This window comes from Anolis sagrei, chromosome 1 (genome assembly GCF_037176765.1).
Source record: "Anolis sagrei isolate rAnoSag1 chromosome 1, rAnoSag1.mat, whole genome shotgun sequence".
Classification (NCBI taxonomy): Eukaryota; Metazoa; Chordata; class Lepidosauria; order Squamata; family Dactyloidae; genus Anolis; species Anolis sagrei.
The window spans coordinates 27,045,805-27,065,155 of NC_090021.1; the positions used below are offsets into that span (position 1 = coordinate 27,045,805).

The window sequence follows — 19,351 nt, forward strand, 5'->3', positions numbered from 1 at the left end:
CCTCAGCTAATGTCAGAGATTCAGTGGCAGATTTCTCAACTATACATCTCAGGTTTATTGTTTTATGCTCATTAGAAATCCGAGATAATAGTCTGAAACCCCTTAATGGAGGGAATTTCCTCAATTTGGTAACTTGTTCTTTTAAAGATCAAACTAGAAATGTCTCATAAATGAATTGGAGGATTTTTCTTCCTTAATGAAGTCCTGTCCTGGGTTGTCCATTCTTTCCTGACCGGTTCCTACAGGTTGCACTGAGAGGAGAAAAGCGATCCGATTTCATTCCAGTGGAAGTTTTCTTATAGGGAAAACTGCAGGTCTTGCCCCACTGACCTAGATCAGGACCACAGCAAGACTTAATATCGTTTATCTCCATTCCAGTGCTCTGATCTAGAGTGTACCTACAATTTTATATTTTTCAGATGCTGCTCACTAGGAGCATCTAGTTATGCCTCAATGTGTATCCATGTGCTTAGAAATGGGCTACAAATCTTTTATCTAGCCCTACCCATGCTGCTGGGCACGCCTTAGATCTGTACCCAAGCTGTCCAAATACCTGCACAATCCTGTCAAAACACAATGGAGTCGATCCTGACTTTAGCGTACATAGAGTAGACCCAGGGACTTAACTGATATAAAGCTTTGATCCAATTGTTAGTGTCAAATAAACTAGACCCACTAACTCATGGAACTTGCATAAGTGGTGACTTTCCAAGTCCACACTGATTAAATAGGCCTACTCTAATTGGAAGTAACAATTGACTTTAGATCCCAAAGTCTGGATCCAATATTATGTTGGTACAGTAAATCCTATATCGTATTTGTAGGCTCAGCTCAGTGGCATACTCCCATGCATGGGGGTGGGGGTGGAAAGGCGGGTGCACAGCCTTTCTGGGAATTAAAAAAGGTCCAAATTGAATTTAAGAACAATAAAGCAGCAGCAAGAAACAACAGCAATGTGTTACACTTACAAATTCTGATACAAAATATTTTGCATTGTTTTGTGATACAGATGTTATGAGAGCCTCCAGATCAAAGATGAGAGAAAAATAATAAATAGATAGATAAGGAAGGGATGGGGGGTATCTGGGCTCATGGTAAGAGCAGTAGTTCTTGATGTTCTGTCTGGAGGTTCTTCCCAGGACCACGTCTTGCAGAGTCAGTGATCTGGTGGTCACGATTTGAGGTGCAGGGAGGGCTCCTATGGCAGCAGCTCTTCTCCAAAATACGAGAAGCCTTTAAATTCCTCTTGGTTGATTTGCTTTATAATTGCCTCATCCACTTGCGTTAATATGGGGTCTTCTCGTGTAAAGTCTTGATCAAAGTTATTTACATCCCTTTTGGTTTTCTGGGGAAGAAAAGCAGAAAGTTATGGATGAAGGGTGAACATTACTGGCACCAGCAAAACCAAAAACACAGAAATAGTGTTGTGGGTGGTGGTGGTCTGAGGTTGTTTTGTTTCATTTGTTTGACTTCTAGGAGAAGTCAGTTCTTCTGAAATGACACATCAAAAGAGCCACTTCATACAGGAGAAAATGTAGATGACCAAGCAATATCGCAGAAGCAAGAATGGTTTTGGATAACTAAGCCAGTTTGACTCTTACGGAGAGGTTTGATAGTGATGGGATGGAACAGCAGACAGCAGAAAGTATGGTTCGGAACAGCAATAAGTTTGATAAGTAAAACATGGATTCAATTTTATCTTGCCTGCGAGTGTTATAATCATTTGATTTTAAATTTGGCATGAACATGACAAAAAAGGCAGAAAATACTGACACTGTGACTAACTGGTGCATCCAGACTGATCAAATAGTCCCAGGTTTTGTTCCTGTTCTTTTATACTAAGTTAAAATAACTAACTAGTATGAAAAGTCTCTTATCCTACCGGGAGCTGAAATAAAATGTTTGGAGATAAAACTTGTATGAATCCCACAAATAACACAGGGAAGAATAGGAACAAAATCTGGGACTTTCTGGTCTAATAAATCTGGACGTACCCTTAATCCAGAATTAGAAAACTTTACTTTTTAGGTAAATGGCTGATTGCTAGTTCTGGTAACTGGGGATTCTGGAAATTGTAGCCCAAAGAAGACTCTTTCAATCCCTATCTTTATCCATGCCAATGTTCAGAATGGTTGTTTACTGACAATTTTGTTTCCTTTCTCAGACCTCTTCTCAAACTTTAAACCTCTGCCCTCCACTCTGAATATATTTGGCTAAGAAAATAGTGACTGATGTCAGGCAAACTCTGTTCTTAGCCCTCCCATACCTTATGAAAATAAGCAAATGTAGTATTTTTTAGGCCAACAAAAAGTATAGGTCTATTTTGTTTGTCTATTACAGTTGGTATAAGCATTAAAGTCGCACTTTGTGTATGCGACTAACCTCTGATCACTGTCGTTACTAGGAGTGAGACTGGGAAGGGAAGTTACAGGATTGAAGTTTCCAAAGGTGAAGAAATAACGCTATTATATGTCCGTACAGGATGAAACTAAAACAATAACTGGTAGTGTTGAAATGAATTTGAGTACAAAAACCACATGGAAACAAATTCCTTCAGATGAAAGAGATATGTGCAAATACTAGAACTATACATTTCTACCACCAGGACCAGTAAGATATCAGGGTTCCTCTTTGCAAGAAGTCTATCAACATGTACAGAAGATATCTCATCTATCTGAGCCATCTTCCTGCTTTACAGTGGTTATCAAGCTGTTGTATTATATTTCCACCATACTGTCCCTTTTTAAAAGATCTGTTTTGTGGTCACTTTTCTACCTTGGTATATAATGGAATTCAGTGTGGACTGGGGAAACCACTATTGATCCAAAACTATTGCTTTCCAAACCCAGTCTTCAATATGACTGCAGATCATGGCAGCAAAAGACAGTGAAAGCTTAAACTTCCACCAGGCTGGCTGGCATGACACCCTGGCATAAGAAGAGAATCAGAAGGATATTGGTTATTGCAAGATTTCATGAGGAATCATGTATCACAAAATGATGTTTGGGATGAAGTTTATATGTATTGGTCCGATTTGGAAGTTGTCCTTCCTCAACAGAACCTAGGGCAGCTCCCAAACCACATGGCCTCACCTGTCTCCAACTAGAAAAGTGAAGGGTCCTATACACCTTATTTTGAAGTATGGCTACATTATGGACTTCATCAGACGGTGTGAGGGGAAACTGGGGGAGAGCGAAGAGAACCATCTCAACCCTTCCCTTCCACTTTTCCCTGTCTTTCCCCATCTTGGAGGATGGCCAGTCATCTCACGTCCTTACCCATATTTCCCCTGTCTTTCCCCTTCTTTCTGGAACCTGTCTGGAGCTGGGTAACACCTGACTCCTGAAGATGGGCTTCAGGCTCCATTTCCATGCATTTAGGAAATTGAACCCAAAGTCAGTAGGATGAAGTCTTAAGTGGTCATCCCTTTGCAGTCTGAGGAGAAAAAAATAATGCCGAGTAGATTGGTGGTGGAAGGGTTGGCATGGCCATATCATGAGAAGATATGACTTCCTAGAAAAGACAATAAAGCTTGGAAAGGCAATAGGAAAAAGGAAAACTGCATTAGAGAAGGGTAGACTCAATCAAACTCTAAGTCTGCAAGACCACAACAGCATTGTTGATGACAGAGTGATTTGGACGTCTCTTTTTCATGGGGCTGCCATTAGTTGACATAATTGTGGATAATGGCACCAAATGGGAGAGGGTTGCTTCCAAGACGTACACTAGCCCACTCTCTGCTTGCCTTCTATTAGAAGTTAGACTTTTTAAACAAGCATTTGCTTGACTAACTGGTTTTGCTGTGTAGTATATTCTTTATTATCTTTTTAAAATGAGTTTACATTGGTTTAAGTGAGTGACCTCTCAGTATGATAAGTTATTCTTTATTTTAGATACACCTTGTTTTAAAAATATCAGCTGCCTTGGCTCCCATATTGGCTCCCATATTGAGAAAAGGGTACAATACAATATAATAATATAATACAGTTAGTCGCACCTATTAGCAGTTTGACTTTTGATATTGATATTGGAACTAAATGGTTGGGAGGGGGATAGAAGGAAAAAAACATTATTGGATCTACTGGAGACAATAAAAGGCAACATAGCGTATATCAATTCTACTTTTAAATATCGGAATGCTTGTTGCACCAGGAAGTAGCATCAATTGTCTTCTTAACACAGAGAATGTCAACTGAAGCAAACAACCCAATTTTTTCAGGCCACATAAGGGTCAAAGGGAACTGGACCACCCCTCCAAAAAAAAACTGAAAAAGAAGCAAATGATGAGAGAAGCATTACTGAGATTTTAAAATAAAAAAGATATCTAGGCAAATAATAAAAATGGAAACTTAAGGGAGCTAGGTCTTTGTATTTTGTATATATTTGCACATGCATGTGAACTTTTGTATATGTGTGTGTATATATATATGTGTGTGTGTCTGTGTGTGTGTGAAAGAGAGAAAACAGGGTGTTTGCGTATGTATACATAAAAATACACACATGAAAAAGGTATATTCCACTGAACTTATATATTTAGCTTGCATCCTGTTAGTGACATATCCATGTATTACTCAATCTTATTCTAGTGTAGGCCTTGCTTTTCTAGTTGTTGCAAGGGTAGGAATTTACTACTTTTCTGGCGTGTGTGAATGAGTGACAAACTGCGTACAAGAAAAAGATGGGATCTTCTGGATCTGAAAATTCATATGGGATATCCCATATCTGTAATCTCAAAATCATTGTGACACTCACTGATATGAAGCCAATTAGTAACCTTCCCAAATAAATCAATTTTTACAATTTTTATGATTTCCTGCTCTTTTTATTTAAACTTAAAAGTGATAAAAGGTCAGACACTAGTAATCCAGCATCCACCTTATTGCTATAGCATTTTGATGTATTTCTTAGGCTGTCTTAATAAAATAATGGTTTGCTCAGTGTGTAACATGATGGGTTTTCTATATGACAGAGTAGAGGGCATAATCAATGCCTTTCCCTTATGAAGTTACTAATGGAAAGGGGCCTTCCCGGGTTCTTTCCCAGTTGAAATTGTACATTTTCACTTAAGGAAGTCTATTTTCTCCCTCCTCTCAGCTTTCTGGCTATAATACCCCACTAAGGATTGAAGAAATGGAGAAGTCAGAGATGCACATACAGAAATAGCCTAACAAAAGAGTACTGTAGAAGAGTACTTCACATTTCTGCAAAGTAACCCTCTACATTCATGGTGGTTAGAGGTGAAGGACCACATCATAAGTGGAAAAACCATAATTAAAAGCTTTTTTTGCTTGAGAGAAGACCTCTCTTGGAATCTCTAGGTCCTTCAGAGTGATTCTATGGTCAACTTCTGGTGGAAATTGACTATAAAGGACTTAGAGATAACAAGAACATATTACTCAAATCAGAAAGGACCATCTGATCAAATGGGACCAGGATACTTTAGAACAGTAGTTCTCAACCTGTGGGTCTCCAGGTGTTTTGGCCTATAACTCCCAAAAATCCCAGCCATTTTACCAGCTGTTAGGATTTCTGGGAGTTGAAAGCCAAAACAGGTTGAGAACCACTGCTTTAGGATGTTATGGAAAATGTCCACTGAGAACTGGCAACTGTACCTTTCCCCAGTAGTGGCCTCTATTAGATTGAATTCCTTTTCATGAAAGGAAGGTGCCCTTCTGTGCATAGAAGGGTAAATCAGAACCCAAACAATAGTCTTTAGTCACCTCACCTAAAAAATTCTCACCAATAGGGTTTCAGATATTTAAAATGATAGCCTATGAACTGTGCATGAGAATGTGTCAGTTTCCTTGATGGAGATGCATGATGCTTCATAGGTGCATCAAAGGGCAACCTGCTTACCTAACCATCTCTTTCTATACCAGATAGAAACAACCCTGCAGATATTCTTGGACTGTAACTCCCAGCATTCCTCACTATCAGCTACTCTGTCTAGGGCTTTTGGAAGCTGCAATTCAACAACATTCATACCTTTTCTACATTACAATAGTACACTGCTGGTTCTCTGTGGAAAATGTCATTTTGACTGACAGATGTTGAAACTGGATTTGAAATATGCTGTTTCTCTTGGTCTTCATTTTGGTTTCCTGATATAAGTAATCTTAGGTATCTTACAATGAACAAATACTGTATATACTCGAGTATAAGCCTAGTTTTTCAGTCCTTTTTTAGGCTGAAAAAGTCTCCCTCAGCTTATACTTGAGTCAATGTTATTTATTATTTTACTTTGTTGTTGTTGTTATTATTATTATAATATTATTATTGCATTTATTATTTTATTATTGCTGTTATTATTATTACATTTATTATTTTACTCTGTTTATTATTGTTATTGTTACATTTATTATTTTACTCTATTATTATTATTATTTTACTCTATTTATTATTATTGGATGACATGTAAGCCTATTTACATTGAAAAAGGTTAGAATAATGGTTTAATCAGAGTTGGACAGTCTTATCTTGGATTACAGTTTTATGTAAATATTCAAAAAACATTTAACCTACTAATGCCTAAATTAATATAATTTTATTGGTATCTATTTTTATTTTTTAATTTACTAGTAGCTGCTGCATTTCCCACTCTCGGCTTATACTCGAGTCAATACATTTTCCCAGTTTTTTGTGGTGAAATTAGGTGCCTCGGCTTATATTCGGGTTGGCTTATACTCGAGTATATACAGTAAGTTTACAAAAAAAGGAGTGATTCATACTTTTCATTATTATCTTCCTGCCTCTCAGTCATTACTATACCATATCCATGAGCTGAATGACTTTGTGGCTACCTAGAGTCTCCTTAAGATCTGAGAAAGCATTTCAGGTAAGCAATCTGTTGACTTGAGTCACAGCTATAATTGAAACATCATAAAGAAAATGTTTATCTTTTAGCAAGCATTTATTTAGTAATCTTCCTCCCTGAATTTCTACTCTCACAATACATTTTTTGAGTTGCTAGTTCCTAAAATGGGATTATTAGGCCAATATTAATAGGTACTTTGTGAATTGATGCCCATACACCAAGGAATGAAACATTATTTTCAGAATTTTCTGTGGAATGCTTGTGTATAATTCCTATGTAGGGTTTCTGTCCACAGTCTAGTTTCTTGGTTGCCCTGTGATGAAGCAATCTACTGACTTGACTGAAGCAAATAAAAAAAGCATGTTAGTCTACAAGTTGTAGTTTCAACTGTCACCTTAGCCTAGGCACTGAAACTATCTAGCTCCTCCTTCCACTGTTTCTCCTATGCACAGAGGATTTAATGAAATCCTAAAACCTGAAAAATCAGTATTCCTATTCATATGGAGGGACTCTATACTGTGGTCTTCATATAGGGAGAGGGATGATGAAAGAGGCAAGAAGTTGGGTATTCACATTCCATACATGTTCGCTTTAATTCTTTTTTATACACTTGAATAAGACTCTTTTTGTATTTATTTGTGACACAGCATCAGGTTCAGAGCTGCTTGTTCTAGAAAATGATTTCTCCAAAGAACCAATACTTGATCCAGTGACTGAATAGCTGGCTAAGTTCAAGGCTACTCTAATCCAGTGATTCTGAAACATTTAGTATATGAATGAAATGTTAATTAAAACTGAATAAAATCCTCAATCTAAATCTGTCCAGAAGTGGCCCACAATATTGCCCAAAGAACAAGATGGTTTCCTCCCTCCAATTCCACTTACAAAGATAAGTAGAGGAACAATTTAATCTTATTTTCAAGCCTGGTGAGAAGATCATGAGTGCTTGGCTAACTGAGGGATGACAGAGCAAGCAACATGGAGCATACAACCCCCTGGGGGTTGAGAAGGGCGGGGTACAAATGTTTGAAATAAATAAGTAAATACAACTGTGACTTCCAATATGGAGGTACAACCAGGAGGTTGCAGTTGCCTTCCCCACCCATGTCTGTCACTTGTGGCCTTCAGGGATAATTTCACTCTGAGAAATGGTAGGATTGGTCTTGACTTGCCCAGTAAACCTTGATCTGCCCAGCTGTGAATAAGGACATGCCAATTGGTCCCATGACTTCTGCTGCATTATTATCACCCTCAATGTATTGGACAGGCAACTCCTACCATATACAGAAAGACCAGATTCTAAATGAAGCAGGGTATCCTGTCTTGGAAGCTAAGCATGGCCAGCCCTGTTTGTAACTTGCATGGGAGACCACCATCTATAACAGGTGCTTTAAGCTATATTTCTGAGGCAGGAACTGGCAAAACAATCTTTGAGTATTCCTGCCTTAAGAAATTTCTGTGAAATTCATAGAGTTGCCTTAAGTTAACAGGCAACTTGATAAAACATGCACTATGTGGGTCGAGTCACTGGTAGGATTTACTTTACAGTACATACTTTCAGCTCTCATATATGGTAAATGGCAACACAGGAAGTCAAGAGAGTGTAGAGCTAATGCATTTATCTCTATCCTGCCCCTCATATAATGGTAATCCCAGGTAGGCTATGGAGGATGATGGAGGAAAATTTAGGTTCAATGGTATTCCCACTTAATGCAAGTGTGCACAAGTTACCTGTCTTTAGAAGCAGAACAGTAATGCAATTCCATCAACAAGTAAAGATGTTAATATACATGGTTGATGGACTTCACTTAGGACCTCATCCCAGAAGCAGGGGGAAAGCAAAGGGAACCATCTTGCCCTCTGGGATAGCCAGTCATCCCACATCCTTTCCTCACCAAGGTTTGTCTTTCTCCCACTTTCCCCCTTTTTGGAGTGGAATACTAATGCATTCTGAGCTCTATTTTCATGCACTGTGGAAATGGAGTCCCACAGAGTCCCACTGGAAGCACTCTTATGTCATGTGATGGCCTCTGTGGGATTCCCGTGGGATTCCATTTCCGAAGAACATGAAAATGGAGCCCAGAATCCATGGGATGAGGATCTTAAATACTACTAGAAACATGTGAAGAACTGCTATTGCTGCTGGAATAATAGTGAAGATTTTTTTCTGACATGGTCCACTCTCTCTCCCATTTCAACCTTTACTCAGGTCAAGTTTCCACAGTATTTCTCCTACAGCCACTGATCTGGGTATGTTTGTCATATCAAGACCAGGAACATGTATAGAAACTCAGGGGAAGGCAATTTTTAGAGGAGCAAATCCTTTTAACACTGTAATTATTTACCTTCAGAAAAAGTTGATTAGAAGAAGGGACATTTGAAAGACAGATTCTTACAGAGAAACAGTGTCAGTCTCCTCACCATATGGAGGTTCTTATAGATTCTTACAGAGAAAAAGTGTCAGTCTCCTCACCTAATGACTCTTAGGTGCCATTAGGGGTGAAATCTATTTATTTCTTAAGATAAGCATAATACTAAAGCTTGACACAAAATATGGTGGATATTAGGCATATAATGTAATACTTGGAAACTTTTCCATCTGTGGTGAGAAAGGACATTTTGACACATTTTGACAAGGGAGAAGCGATTGCTCATTTTTCAATGATTTTGGTAATCTATGACTTTTCTTGTTGAAAAAACCATTAGTATAGTAAATAATTAATGGAGCACACAGATTCCCCCCCCCCCCCCCCCAAATACTGTATGTGGAAAATATTTCTTTGTTTTGCACAAGAACATGCTTTGCACAAACATGATTTTATGCTCATGAAATTTTCATGAAAAAAAGTCTCCAAATACAAAAGTCATTGAAAAAGTGCAGAAACGTTTTTCAGTCTTGTTCAATGGGGGGAGACCCTTTGAAATCATTCATTCTTGCAACCATGACCAAATACAAGCTTATATCGCTTGGAGATTCTGCTCTAACCCTCTACATTCATTAACATTATTATATTAGTGGGTCTATGCTAGGTGCAGGCCAGTTAGAACATTTACTCCTATACCTCAATCCAATCACCAAAAGAAACATCCTGATCTTAGAGTCCATAAAGAGTACAAAAGGAACTTGAGGGAATCCATGAAATAGTGTTTTACAATGGTTTATGGGTCAATTCCACTGCCCAAAGTTGCTCTGAGCAAAATACATTCCATGCAAATGCATGCAGTTCAGCCCCCTCCCTTTGTGCTCCCGCCGCCTGCTATATGCCATTTGCCATGCATCCCAATGACTGAATGGAAATATATGACACTGGGGTGGGGGGGTGGGGTGGGAAAGACACCTCACATTTGTATTAGGCCTAAAAATGGACCTACCTGAACATTTTTCCCCACACTGTAGACCTTACCTTAAAGAGGGACATTCACACTGAAGCAAACTTGAAAAGAGAGAACATTCACACAAAAAGAAATTTACTTGGCCGGTCCTTTCTAGTGTTCCCATTTCTATTAGTGAAGGACATTACATTTTAAGAAGGGATTTGCTTTATTTTATTTTATTTTATTTGCCACTCAAACTTCAAAGACATATTCCTTTGCCTAGGACAAGTTTGGTGAAAAACTGCTTACGTGACATTATGACTGCAACTGAGCAGAACATGGGGAGGAAAACCCTAGTTAAAAAGTACATCTCTTTGGCACATAATTTGTTCAAGGTGATTAAAAGGTTGAAAACACACAGAGCAAATTTCTACTAGGTTCTTTCTGTTTAAATGTTGCCTCCAGAAGGAAGGTCCCTCTTTAAGGATTCCAGTCACATTTTTTGCAATCCGTTTTCTGCTGCAACTCTACCATTCTGTACAGTGGGAGTGTAACAAAATGTGGCAATGTGCAGTAATTGTTGTTTTACTGCTCAACCCACTCCATTTCATTCCCACATTTCCCCTACCCCATTGAGGACATGGAATCCTCATTGGGTTTTGGTGGATATGTGTTTCCTTAAGGTCCCTTAAGGTCTTCTTTTTAATGGTGTTTTTAGATTTTGGCAAACATTGTGGTTTCCTAGAGCCTGTCAACACCTCCCTCTTATGTGGTTGGTGGCACTTGGGCTACAGCCTCAGATCGTGATCAGGTAAATGGGATATTTATTTTTGTCTGCACAAAACAACTGTTCAATGCAAACTATTGGAAACTGTCACCCTGAATCTAAGGGCACAACTACATTGACTACCTAATCGGGGGTAAAATTGGCATAGGGGAAACAGTTTCAGTGATTACATTGTAAGCTCTGAAATTGGTTCTGGGGCTGGATGGTGCTTACATGCACCAAAAAAGCTGCCTTCAAACCAATTTCAGGATCTGCAGTGTCTGCAGCTTGGCAGCTGCAAAAATGTTTTTTTCCCCAATTTCTAGGGACCGCTAGTGCTGATTCAGAAAATTGCATTGTATAGACTACATCAGCTCTAGTTTCTGATACAGAACATATGCCATCCAGTAGTCGGCACCTGCTTGTCCACAGAAAACCATACTTAATAAGCCTCTGCACTATAAGAGGGTTTTGCAAGACTCTCTTTGCAATTGTGTAGTAACGGATATTTCATTCTTGCAGACCACTGGTGGTCCAAGGACCACAGGTTAGGAACCACTGCACTATATTCATGCTGATGTACCTTAGGGGATCTGTTTTGGAATATCCCCCAAATGTGTGTATCTTGTTTTAAAGCCCTTAAAATGCCCTGCAACATGTTTGCAACATACAAATACTACACACTGAAGCTGCTTTCAAACAGCATTAAATGGTGTGTGTTATCGGTGTCATCACCATCTTCTACTTCTTCTTATATTAAATAATAATGACAATAATAATAATACATTAATCACATATTTTATGTAATGTATGGTGTTGTGTGGCAGAAATGTCTGTCTCTGCACAGTTTTCAAAAACATTAGCAAAGGAAGACTTTGGAAAATTGTGGTTTCGTTCCCCCCCCCCCCCCCCCCCCGTGTAATGGCTGACTACATTTGGTAGATATGAGGATTCCTAGTCCTTTTCTTTTAGCAAAGGGGTTATTCAAATGAGAATTTTTGCTGCAGCACAACACTGGAAAATCTAAGATGTTGCTGGTATAATTAAACAAGATTTATAAGGAGCAAGAATACTGCATGGGCAGTTTTAAACAAAATACATATATAACAATTTTGAATTTAGAAATTGCAGCTAGAACTATGGCATCAGCATCCTGTGATCTGAGAAGTTGGGAGAGGGGTGGACAAGCACAATTTCATCCTAGGATGGTGAACTGAACTCCTTGGGGTGTTGGTGGACTACAGTAATTATGTTTAAACCTGGGGTATTGATTGACTATGGTTTTATTCAGGTAAAGGGGATAAACACCTAAGCCTGGAATTAGGAATCAAACAATAACCACACAGGCAAATGCAATGCAACAATCACACCAGAGTCTTGCAGTTTACCAGGGGCTTTTCTGGTTTTTCTGCCTGCCTGGAATTGCAATATAAGGGTTTATGTGGATTTGACAAACACATAGAGGACATGATTCTTAACAGGTAGAGTACATTGCCCTTGTGCTGCTGGTATTAATGACAATAATCACTGTTTTAGAAATCCTTAGAAAGAATGTTATTAAAGATACCGCCTCCAAACTAGGAAAAATTAAATATGCATAGGTTCTATTTCTCATAATGGCTTCAAAACATCTGGCCAGTTTTCATATATACTTTGTGGGGGTTGGGTGGGTGGTGTGCATTAGGCCTGGTATTGGTCCAAAAGTGGGCTACAGGCCCCTTTCCCCATGCAATACTTCTGCCTTTGCCTTGGGCTTCCCTCAGCAGAGCAGACCTTGGGCCCTTTCACACAACAGAATTACTGAACTATGATCCCACTTTATTGACCATGGCAACATCTTATGGAACTACGGGATTTGTGGGTTTTTTTTGTTAACTCCCATCAAGCAGACTTCAATTTATAGCAACACTATGAATGAAAGACCTTAAAGTTACCCTATCATCCACTGTTCAGGTCCTGCAGATTCAAGAATGTGGCTTTTGTGATAGAGTCTATCCATTTGAAATGCATCTTCCTCCTTTCCTACTGCCCTCAACCTTACCAAGTATTACTGTCTTTTCTAATGACTCATCTCTGTTTATGATGTGTCCCAAAGTACAGCAGTCTCAGTCTTGACTTTCAGGTGAAGTTCAGGTTTGATTTGCTATAGAAAACATTTGTTCAGGGAAGGGCAATTAAGTTTCTCACCCAAGGAACTCTAATGTTTCACCAAATTACAAGATTTGATAGGATGTTGGTATGTCATTCAAAATTGAACCATAATACTATGGTTCAATGAACAGCGTAGGTGCCTGCTTTGAGGGCTTACACACCCTGTTCCACCCATGGAAAGGAGTTCCATGTAGAGTGCAATGTGACCCTCACTAGTTCTTCTAGCACCTATCTTGCTTGAATAAGCAACACACTGCTTTCAATCAGATCTTACTAACTGGTTGGAGCGCATCTGACATTGTATCTTCCTGGATATGAAGCTGAGTTGTTAGTTCTTTCTGTCTAACATTAGAAGCAGTGCTTGCATGATAAGGAGGCCAAAATGAAAAAGATCCTATCACTCAGAGATAGATGATGTACTCATGTAGGTAATTAGCAAAATGGCCGTTGTTAATTATGAGTGAGGCAAAAGGCGAAATGAAGGACTGCAAGGACCTGAGAGAAGTAGTATTTTGCATGTTTCCTTGGGATTTGCTTCACTGTAAGTCAAGACACTAATATCACAACCAGAAGAGAGGTGCTCCCTGAATGTTGTGTTTGAACTTAGTATAAGATCCAGTTATTTCTTCCTGTCAGGACCACAAACCTCCTGCCACCAATTCTGCTATTTCCCAATTAATTTGAGTCTATCCAACTACAGTGCAAATTGCAATCTGAGCCCTGTGCCCAACTTCTGTAAATAGGAATGATAGAGAATTTAGGTTCAATCTAGCTATTAACAAGAATGCATATTTTCTAGTATTTGTTTCTTTTCTTCCTAGAATGGAACTTCCCGAGAGATTAAATGCCTCAGTAATTAGTGTTACAGATCTGTACTTTCCCATGACCAACCACAAAATAAATGTATGGAAAACAAGCTAAAGAAAATCACTGGTTATGACATCTTTCACTACTTAGGGCAGCACCCTGGGGTTGTTATGATACACGTTTTGCCTAGTTTGACCTTAAGTCTCTTCTTAAAACAGGACTAGGAATTGTGTGACACTACAGATACTTTATATTATAAATCCCAACAGCTTTAATTAGGGGAGTTAATGGTGAACAAATTGGGATTTGCAGTCCACATTTCTCCCCATCTTTGACACAGAATAAATGTAAATGGTGTTGAGTTCTTGGGTTGTGCAACTATAACATTTTACAAACACCTGTGGATTTGGTCATTTTCCCTGATCTAGCACTGGAGGTACATTATATTCATAGGATTTGACTGTAAGAAATATCAATAGGGATAATTCCAGGATCTAATTATGATCTGAATCACATTTCCTAAGCCTTCAAATTCTATCTCCACAAATGTAAGTAATATGGTCTGGAGCTCAAAACATGCCAAAATGAGATTATAGAATAAAATGTGTTTAAAACAAATTACTGAAATGCACCTTTTCACATAGTTTTTAATTTCAAAAGTTGGAGATCAATGTGAAAATGGAAGGGAAGAGGCTTATGAACATGAGAAGCTGACACAGACTGGAATTTGAGTCGTTTCTGACTGAGTGTACTTGGCAGTTGTTTCGCCTTCCAACTGGAATGAGACCAGCTCAGAAAACTGAGTCTGGTAGAGTTACACTGGGCCCCCTTGGATGACAATGGAAGATTTTGCTGTGATTGTGGCTGAAGTGGTATTTATTAGTACAACTGCATATGAGACAAAGAATTATCCATTGCCTCTGAAAACTGATTAGAAGGAGCAAAGCTAGAGCCTCAAGCAAAGGTATAGATGGCTAGCTTTCTCCAAGGCTTTCATTATTTACATATGGTAGCTTTTCAAAATTGTAGTTATTTTGTTACAATTAAAGTCAGAATTTCTCAGTAAAGACACAACACCCAAGGCACATGGTTTTTTAAAAAGCAAGCTGATGCATGGCAGGGGGCTGGATTGGGTGACCCTTGTGGTCTCTTCCAACTCTACAATTCTATGATTCCATCTGCGAATCTATATAAATAAAAATGTAATGCTAGTTTGTGGGATTAACATAACTCAAAAACCACTGAGCGAATTGACACCAAATTTGGACACAACCATCAAAGTCCTCCCAACAGTTGGCCATCCAGTTGGAAAGGTGCCACAATGGCCATCCAATCCAACCTCATTGGGCAGTAAAGGAAGACACCATCAAAGCCTACCCGACAGATGGCCAACCAGTTGGAAGGGAGCCCCAAAAGCCATCCAGTCCAACCCCCTTTGGCCTTAAATATATGTGTCTGTCTGTCTGTCTGTCTGTCTGTCTGTCTGCCTACCTACCTACCTACCTACCTATGCTCTATCCATCTACCTTCTGATCCATCTGTCAATGTCCCTTCCACCTTCTCTTCTGTTTATTGTTTCATGCCTGGAATTCCTCTGTTTTCTGAGGGCCACAGCAACGCATGGCAGGGGACAGCTAGTAAGGTATAAAATAGGGGGAATAAACTTGCTGGGGCTTCAATTGGAAACCTCTGTTTCTGTGCAGAGCTGACTCATGTGATGAGCTAAAAGAAATGCAGTTTAGTATACCTTGCTGTGATGGTAGCTTATTCTTCGGTTGTGATAACCTACTTTCATCTCTTGGACAGGAAGGAGTATAAAAGACTTCCTGTTTTGCTTGGGATCTTGCCTGAGCATTAAGGTCTTCCTGGCTTTTGTTTAGATTTCTGTGCACTCTTTGCTCTTGGACTAGTCCTGAACCCTGACTCCTTGTTCACCTTTGAGAGACGCCTAGAGATCATATTTGTCACATATCTTGGGTGATGTGTTATCTCTACCTCATCCCAATAACCCACTCCTTTTTTCTTTCAGGTGTCACAAAATCTTAGAGCTTCATTCCTGGGCAAGTTCCATTAACCTCAGGCTGCTACCTCAATTGGAAGATCTAATCAGAGGTGTGAATGCTATAACTTTATATTGAATATATGTCTAATGTGGCAAATGACTATCTGGCTTCTACTATCGCTATTCCAACCTGCAGTTTATTTTAACTACCACATGGAGAAGCAAAATCTTAAAGAAGCCCAATATATCAAGTTTCGGGCAACCCTTCTATCCACAACTGACAGGGCTGATGTTGGTGCCATCATTATTATTAGTAAGAAGAAGAATGAGAAACCATTCAAGAGGGTAAATGAAAGACTGCATGGATAAGAGCCAGCAAATAACGTATTTAATCATAATGTGCATGGGAAAAAGATGGATAATGATGAGAGGGAAATACAAATAAGTTCACTGGAACTCTGTATTTAAATCTTGTGTATTTTTTAACTAAAGGACTTCAAATTGTGATAGAAGAGGGTTAGAAGAGAACAGAATTAAGAGGGGATATACTGTAAATGACAACAACAGAACTAGATCAAATGTGAAATAGTTAAGACTACAAACTGGGTGTAAATAATACATATTAATGAGGACAATTCAAGATAGAAAGTTTTGCTCTTTTATCATCTGATACATCTTGGCTTTCAACTGATGTACACTTTCAGTTTCACATCAGATTGATACTGGGGCATACGAAAAAGACCCATTTGCAGTAATTAACCTGAATGGCTTACTATCCAAGATATACCTTGCTATTAATGGGCATAATATGTGTAAATCTGTTCTAAGGTTTGGAATCCTTGGTACAATTTCTTTTTTTTTTCCAGAAAAACCTCAGGTAAAATCTGCCATAATCTTAATATATTTCTTTTAAAAAGTGATAACAATGCATAATCTTATGTTGTTGTTGAGCATTAATATATACTCAATAGACCATACATTTGAGTCCACTGAAGCATGCAGGGGAAGTATTATCAAGCTATCAATTGTAAAGTGAATCCTTTGAGGTTATGTTTCCATGGCATTAGAAACAAGTTGTTGGAAGTATTGAGAATGTCCATCGATTGTATATGCATGCGAATATGTGTGTATACACACACACATACATACAATATTATAACACTGCTCAAGCAGTTAGGTAAAAGCATAAGAAGGAATGATGTCCAAGGAAACTTGAAGCTTCTTAAGACATATATTTATTTTAAAGGATTGAATACAGAAATGTGTACCAAGGACATTCCTGTGCCCAGGAATCACCTATGGAAAATGGGGGCTATAGTAGTCTCCACAAACTCTCAAGTGCTATCAAAATTAACTGAATTCTAAGACTATATATCTAGTCAAAGGAGAAGCTGCTAAAAATATCCTTAGCCCCAGCCAATAGCTCAATAAGTCAATGCAATATGATTGGTGGGAAAAAGAAAAAAAAGGAGAGGACTGTTCTGTGTACAGAAACATTGGCTGTAAAAGGGATTGAAATCTCCCTGAACTGGCAAATCCCACTGGCATGTCTCTCAAGTGAAGTCTTTTCTCTTTGTTATTTTTATAAATACCACAGATCAAAGCATCCCTAGTGTAGAGACTGTTGCAGTATATATTTGGAGTGAATGTCCATTCCAGTATGGATATGTTTTGATTAGAGATACCATGGAAACATATAGTAAATTCATATGCTCAGAATAATGCAGTAGAAGATAGTCAACATATGATTATCTTACCTGTGAGTTTAGTGATGAAAAGGTGGCAGTGGGATAAGTTTCCTAATCAATTCATGATAAAAATTTAGCTGAGAACAGGTATCCTCTTAGAGATTTAATGTGTGGACCCACTTTTTCAAAAACAGGATCCCATGAGTTAGTAGGAGAGATGAAATGTTTTTTTTTCCAGTTCACTGCATCATTCACTAACATGACACTTACCTCTGAAGAAACCAAGCCCTTGATTATATTTAGCACAGGGCATATTCCACCATATGAGCTTTTGCAATATTGCACTCTGAATATCATAAATGAAATCAATCAGCTGGTATGCTACACACTTTCAACCACTTTCTCTTGTATAAACTCAAATCACTACTTACAATCCGAGGTTTGAAGGGTGGCTTGATTTTCCTTTGTTCTAGAAGAACCCAGTCGATTTCCTTAAAGAATGGGTGTTGCTTAATGGCATCTTCACCATTCTGGGATGCCACACAGCCAAGTCGCTTATTTGGATTTTTTGTCATGAACTAGAACAAAAACAAAATATATCCAATATTATCTATACTGTGTGTGTGTGGGTGGATTATATTGGCAAACTGCAACTATCAAGCCAAGTCACTTTGATAGGTTTGTGTATATCAACCGAATCTTGATCCATTTCTCCTGGCTGGATTCTGGTAGACCGTATCTGTTTTTGTGTGCCTTCCAAAAACAGAGGGGTAGCCGGATAGCCATTTTAGGTCTGCAGCCGAAAAATACAGATAGATCCAGCCCATTGGCGGTAATGGGGAATTTACGAGGTTCCCCTTTCTGTTCCTGGGATCCTTTCCTTTTTTCCCTTCAAGGGAACTTAGATTTCAGCAACAGGGTTAAGATAGCATACTTCCTTGGATACTTTCATTTTTTTCCCTTCAAGGGAGCCGGGTTTCAGCATCGGGTTTCATAGATCTAGACACTATGCTCCTATTGATGCAGGCCAAAGCCAATGGGATTTTGGCCTGCATCAATAGGAGCATAATGTCTAGATCTAGGGAAGTAATGCTACCCCTCTATTCTGCTTTGGTTAGACCACACCTGGAATATTGTGTCCAATTCTGGGCACCACAATTCAAGAGAGATATTGACAAGCTGGAATGTGTCCAGAGGAGGGCGACTAAAATGATCAAGGGTCTGGAGAACAAGCCCTATGAGGAGCGGCTTAAGGAGCTGGGCATGTTTAGCCTGAAGAAGAGAAGGCTGAGAGGGGATATGATAGCCATGCATTAATATGTGAGAGGAAGCCACAGGGAGGAAGGAGCAAGCTTGTTTTCTGCTTCCCTGGAGACTAGGACGTGGAACAATGGCTTCAAACTACAAGAGAAGAGATTCCATCTGAACATGAGGAAGAACTTCCTGACTGTGAGAGCCGTTCAGCAGTGGAACTCTCTGCCCCGGAGTGTGGTGGAGGCTCCTTCTTTGGAAGCTTTTAAACAGAGGCTGGATGGCTATCTGTCAGGGGTGATTTGAATGCAATATTCCTGCTTCTTGGCAGGGGGTTGGACTGGATGGCCCATGAGGTCTCTTCCAACTCTTTGATTCTATGATTCTATGATCGGGGTTAAGGACGCAGACACAGCTTGCGTAAGACATATCATGGCATTCCTCTATTCTGACTGGCCTAAGAGGCAGGGCTCACAGGGAAGCAGCACACATCAGTCTCTTTGCATGCCTGCATGATGCCGAATAGGGAAGGAGAAGCCGTGAGCGGCTGCCACATG

General features: G+C 39.1%; 1 protein-coding gene across 1 annotated transcript in view; it reads right to left on the reverse strand.

The window, feature by feature from the left end:
• Positions 1–1,069: 1,069 nt before the first annotated feature.
• PRKCE (protein kinase C epsilon) overlaps positions 1,070–19,351 on the reverse strand; it is a 369,797-nt gene continuing 351,515 nt past the window's right edge. Inside the window, exons 14-15 of the mRNA XM_060754401.2 lie at positions 17,975–18,121; positions 1,070–1,345 (exon numbers count right to left, since the gene is read on the reverse strand). Coding sequence (XP_060610384.1) covers positions 1,199–1,345; positions 17,975–18,121 — 294 coding nt within the window. The 3' untranslated portion in view covers positions 1,070–1,198. The remainder of the gene's footprint in view (positions 1,346–17,974; positions 18,122–19,351) is intronic.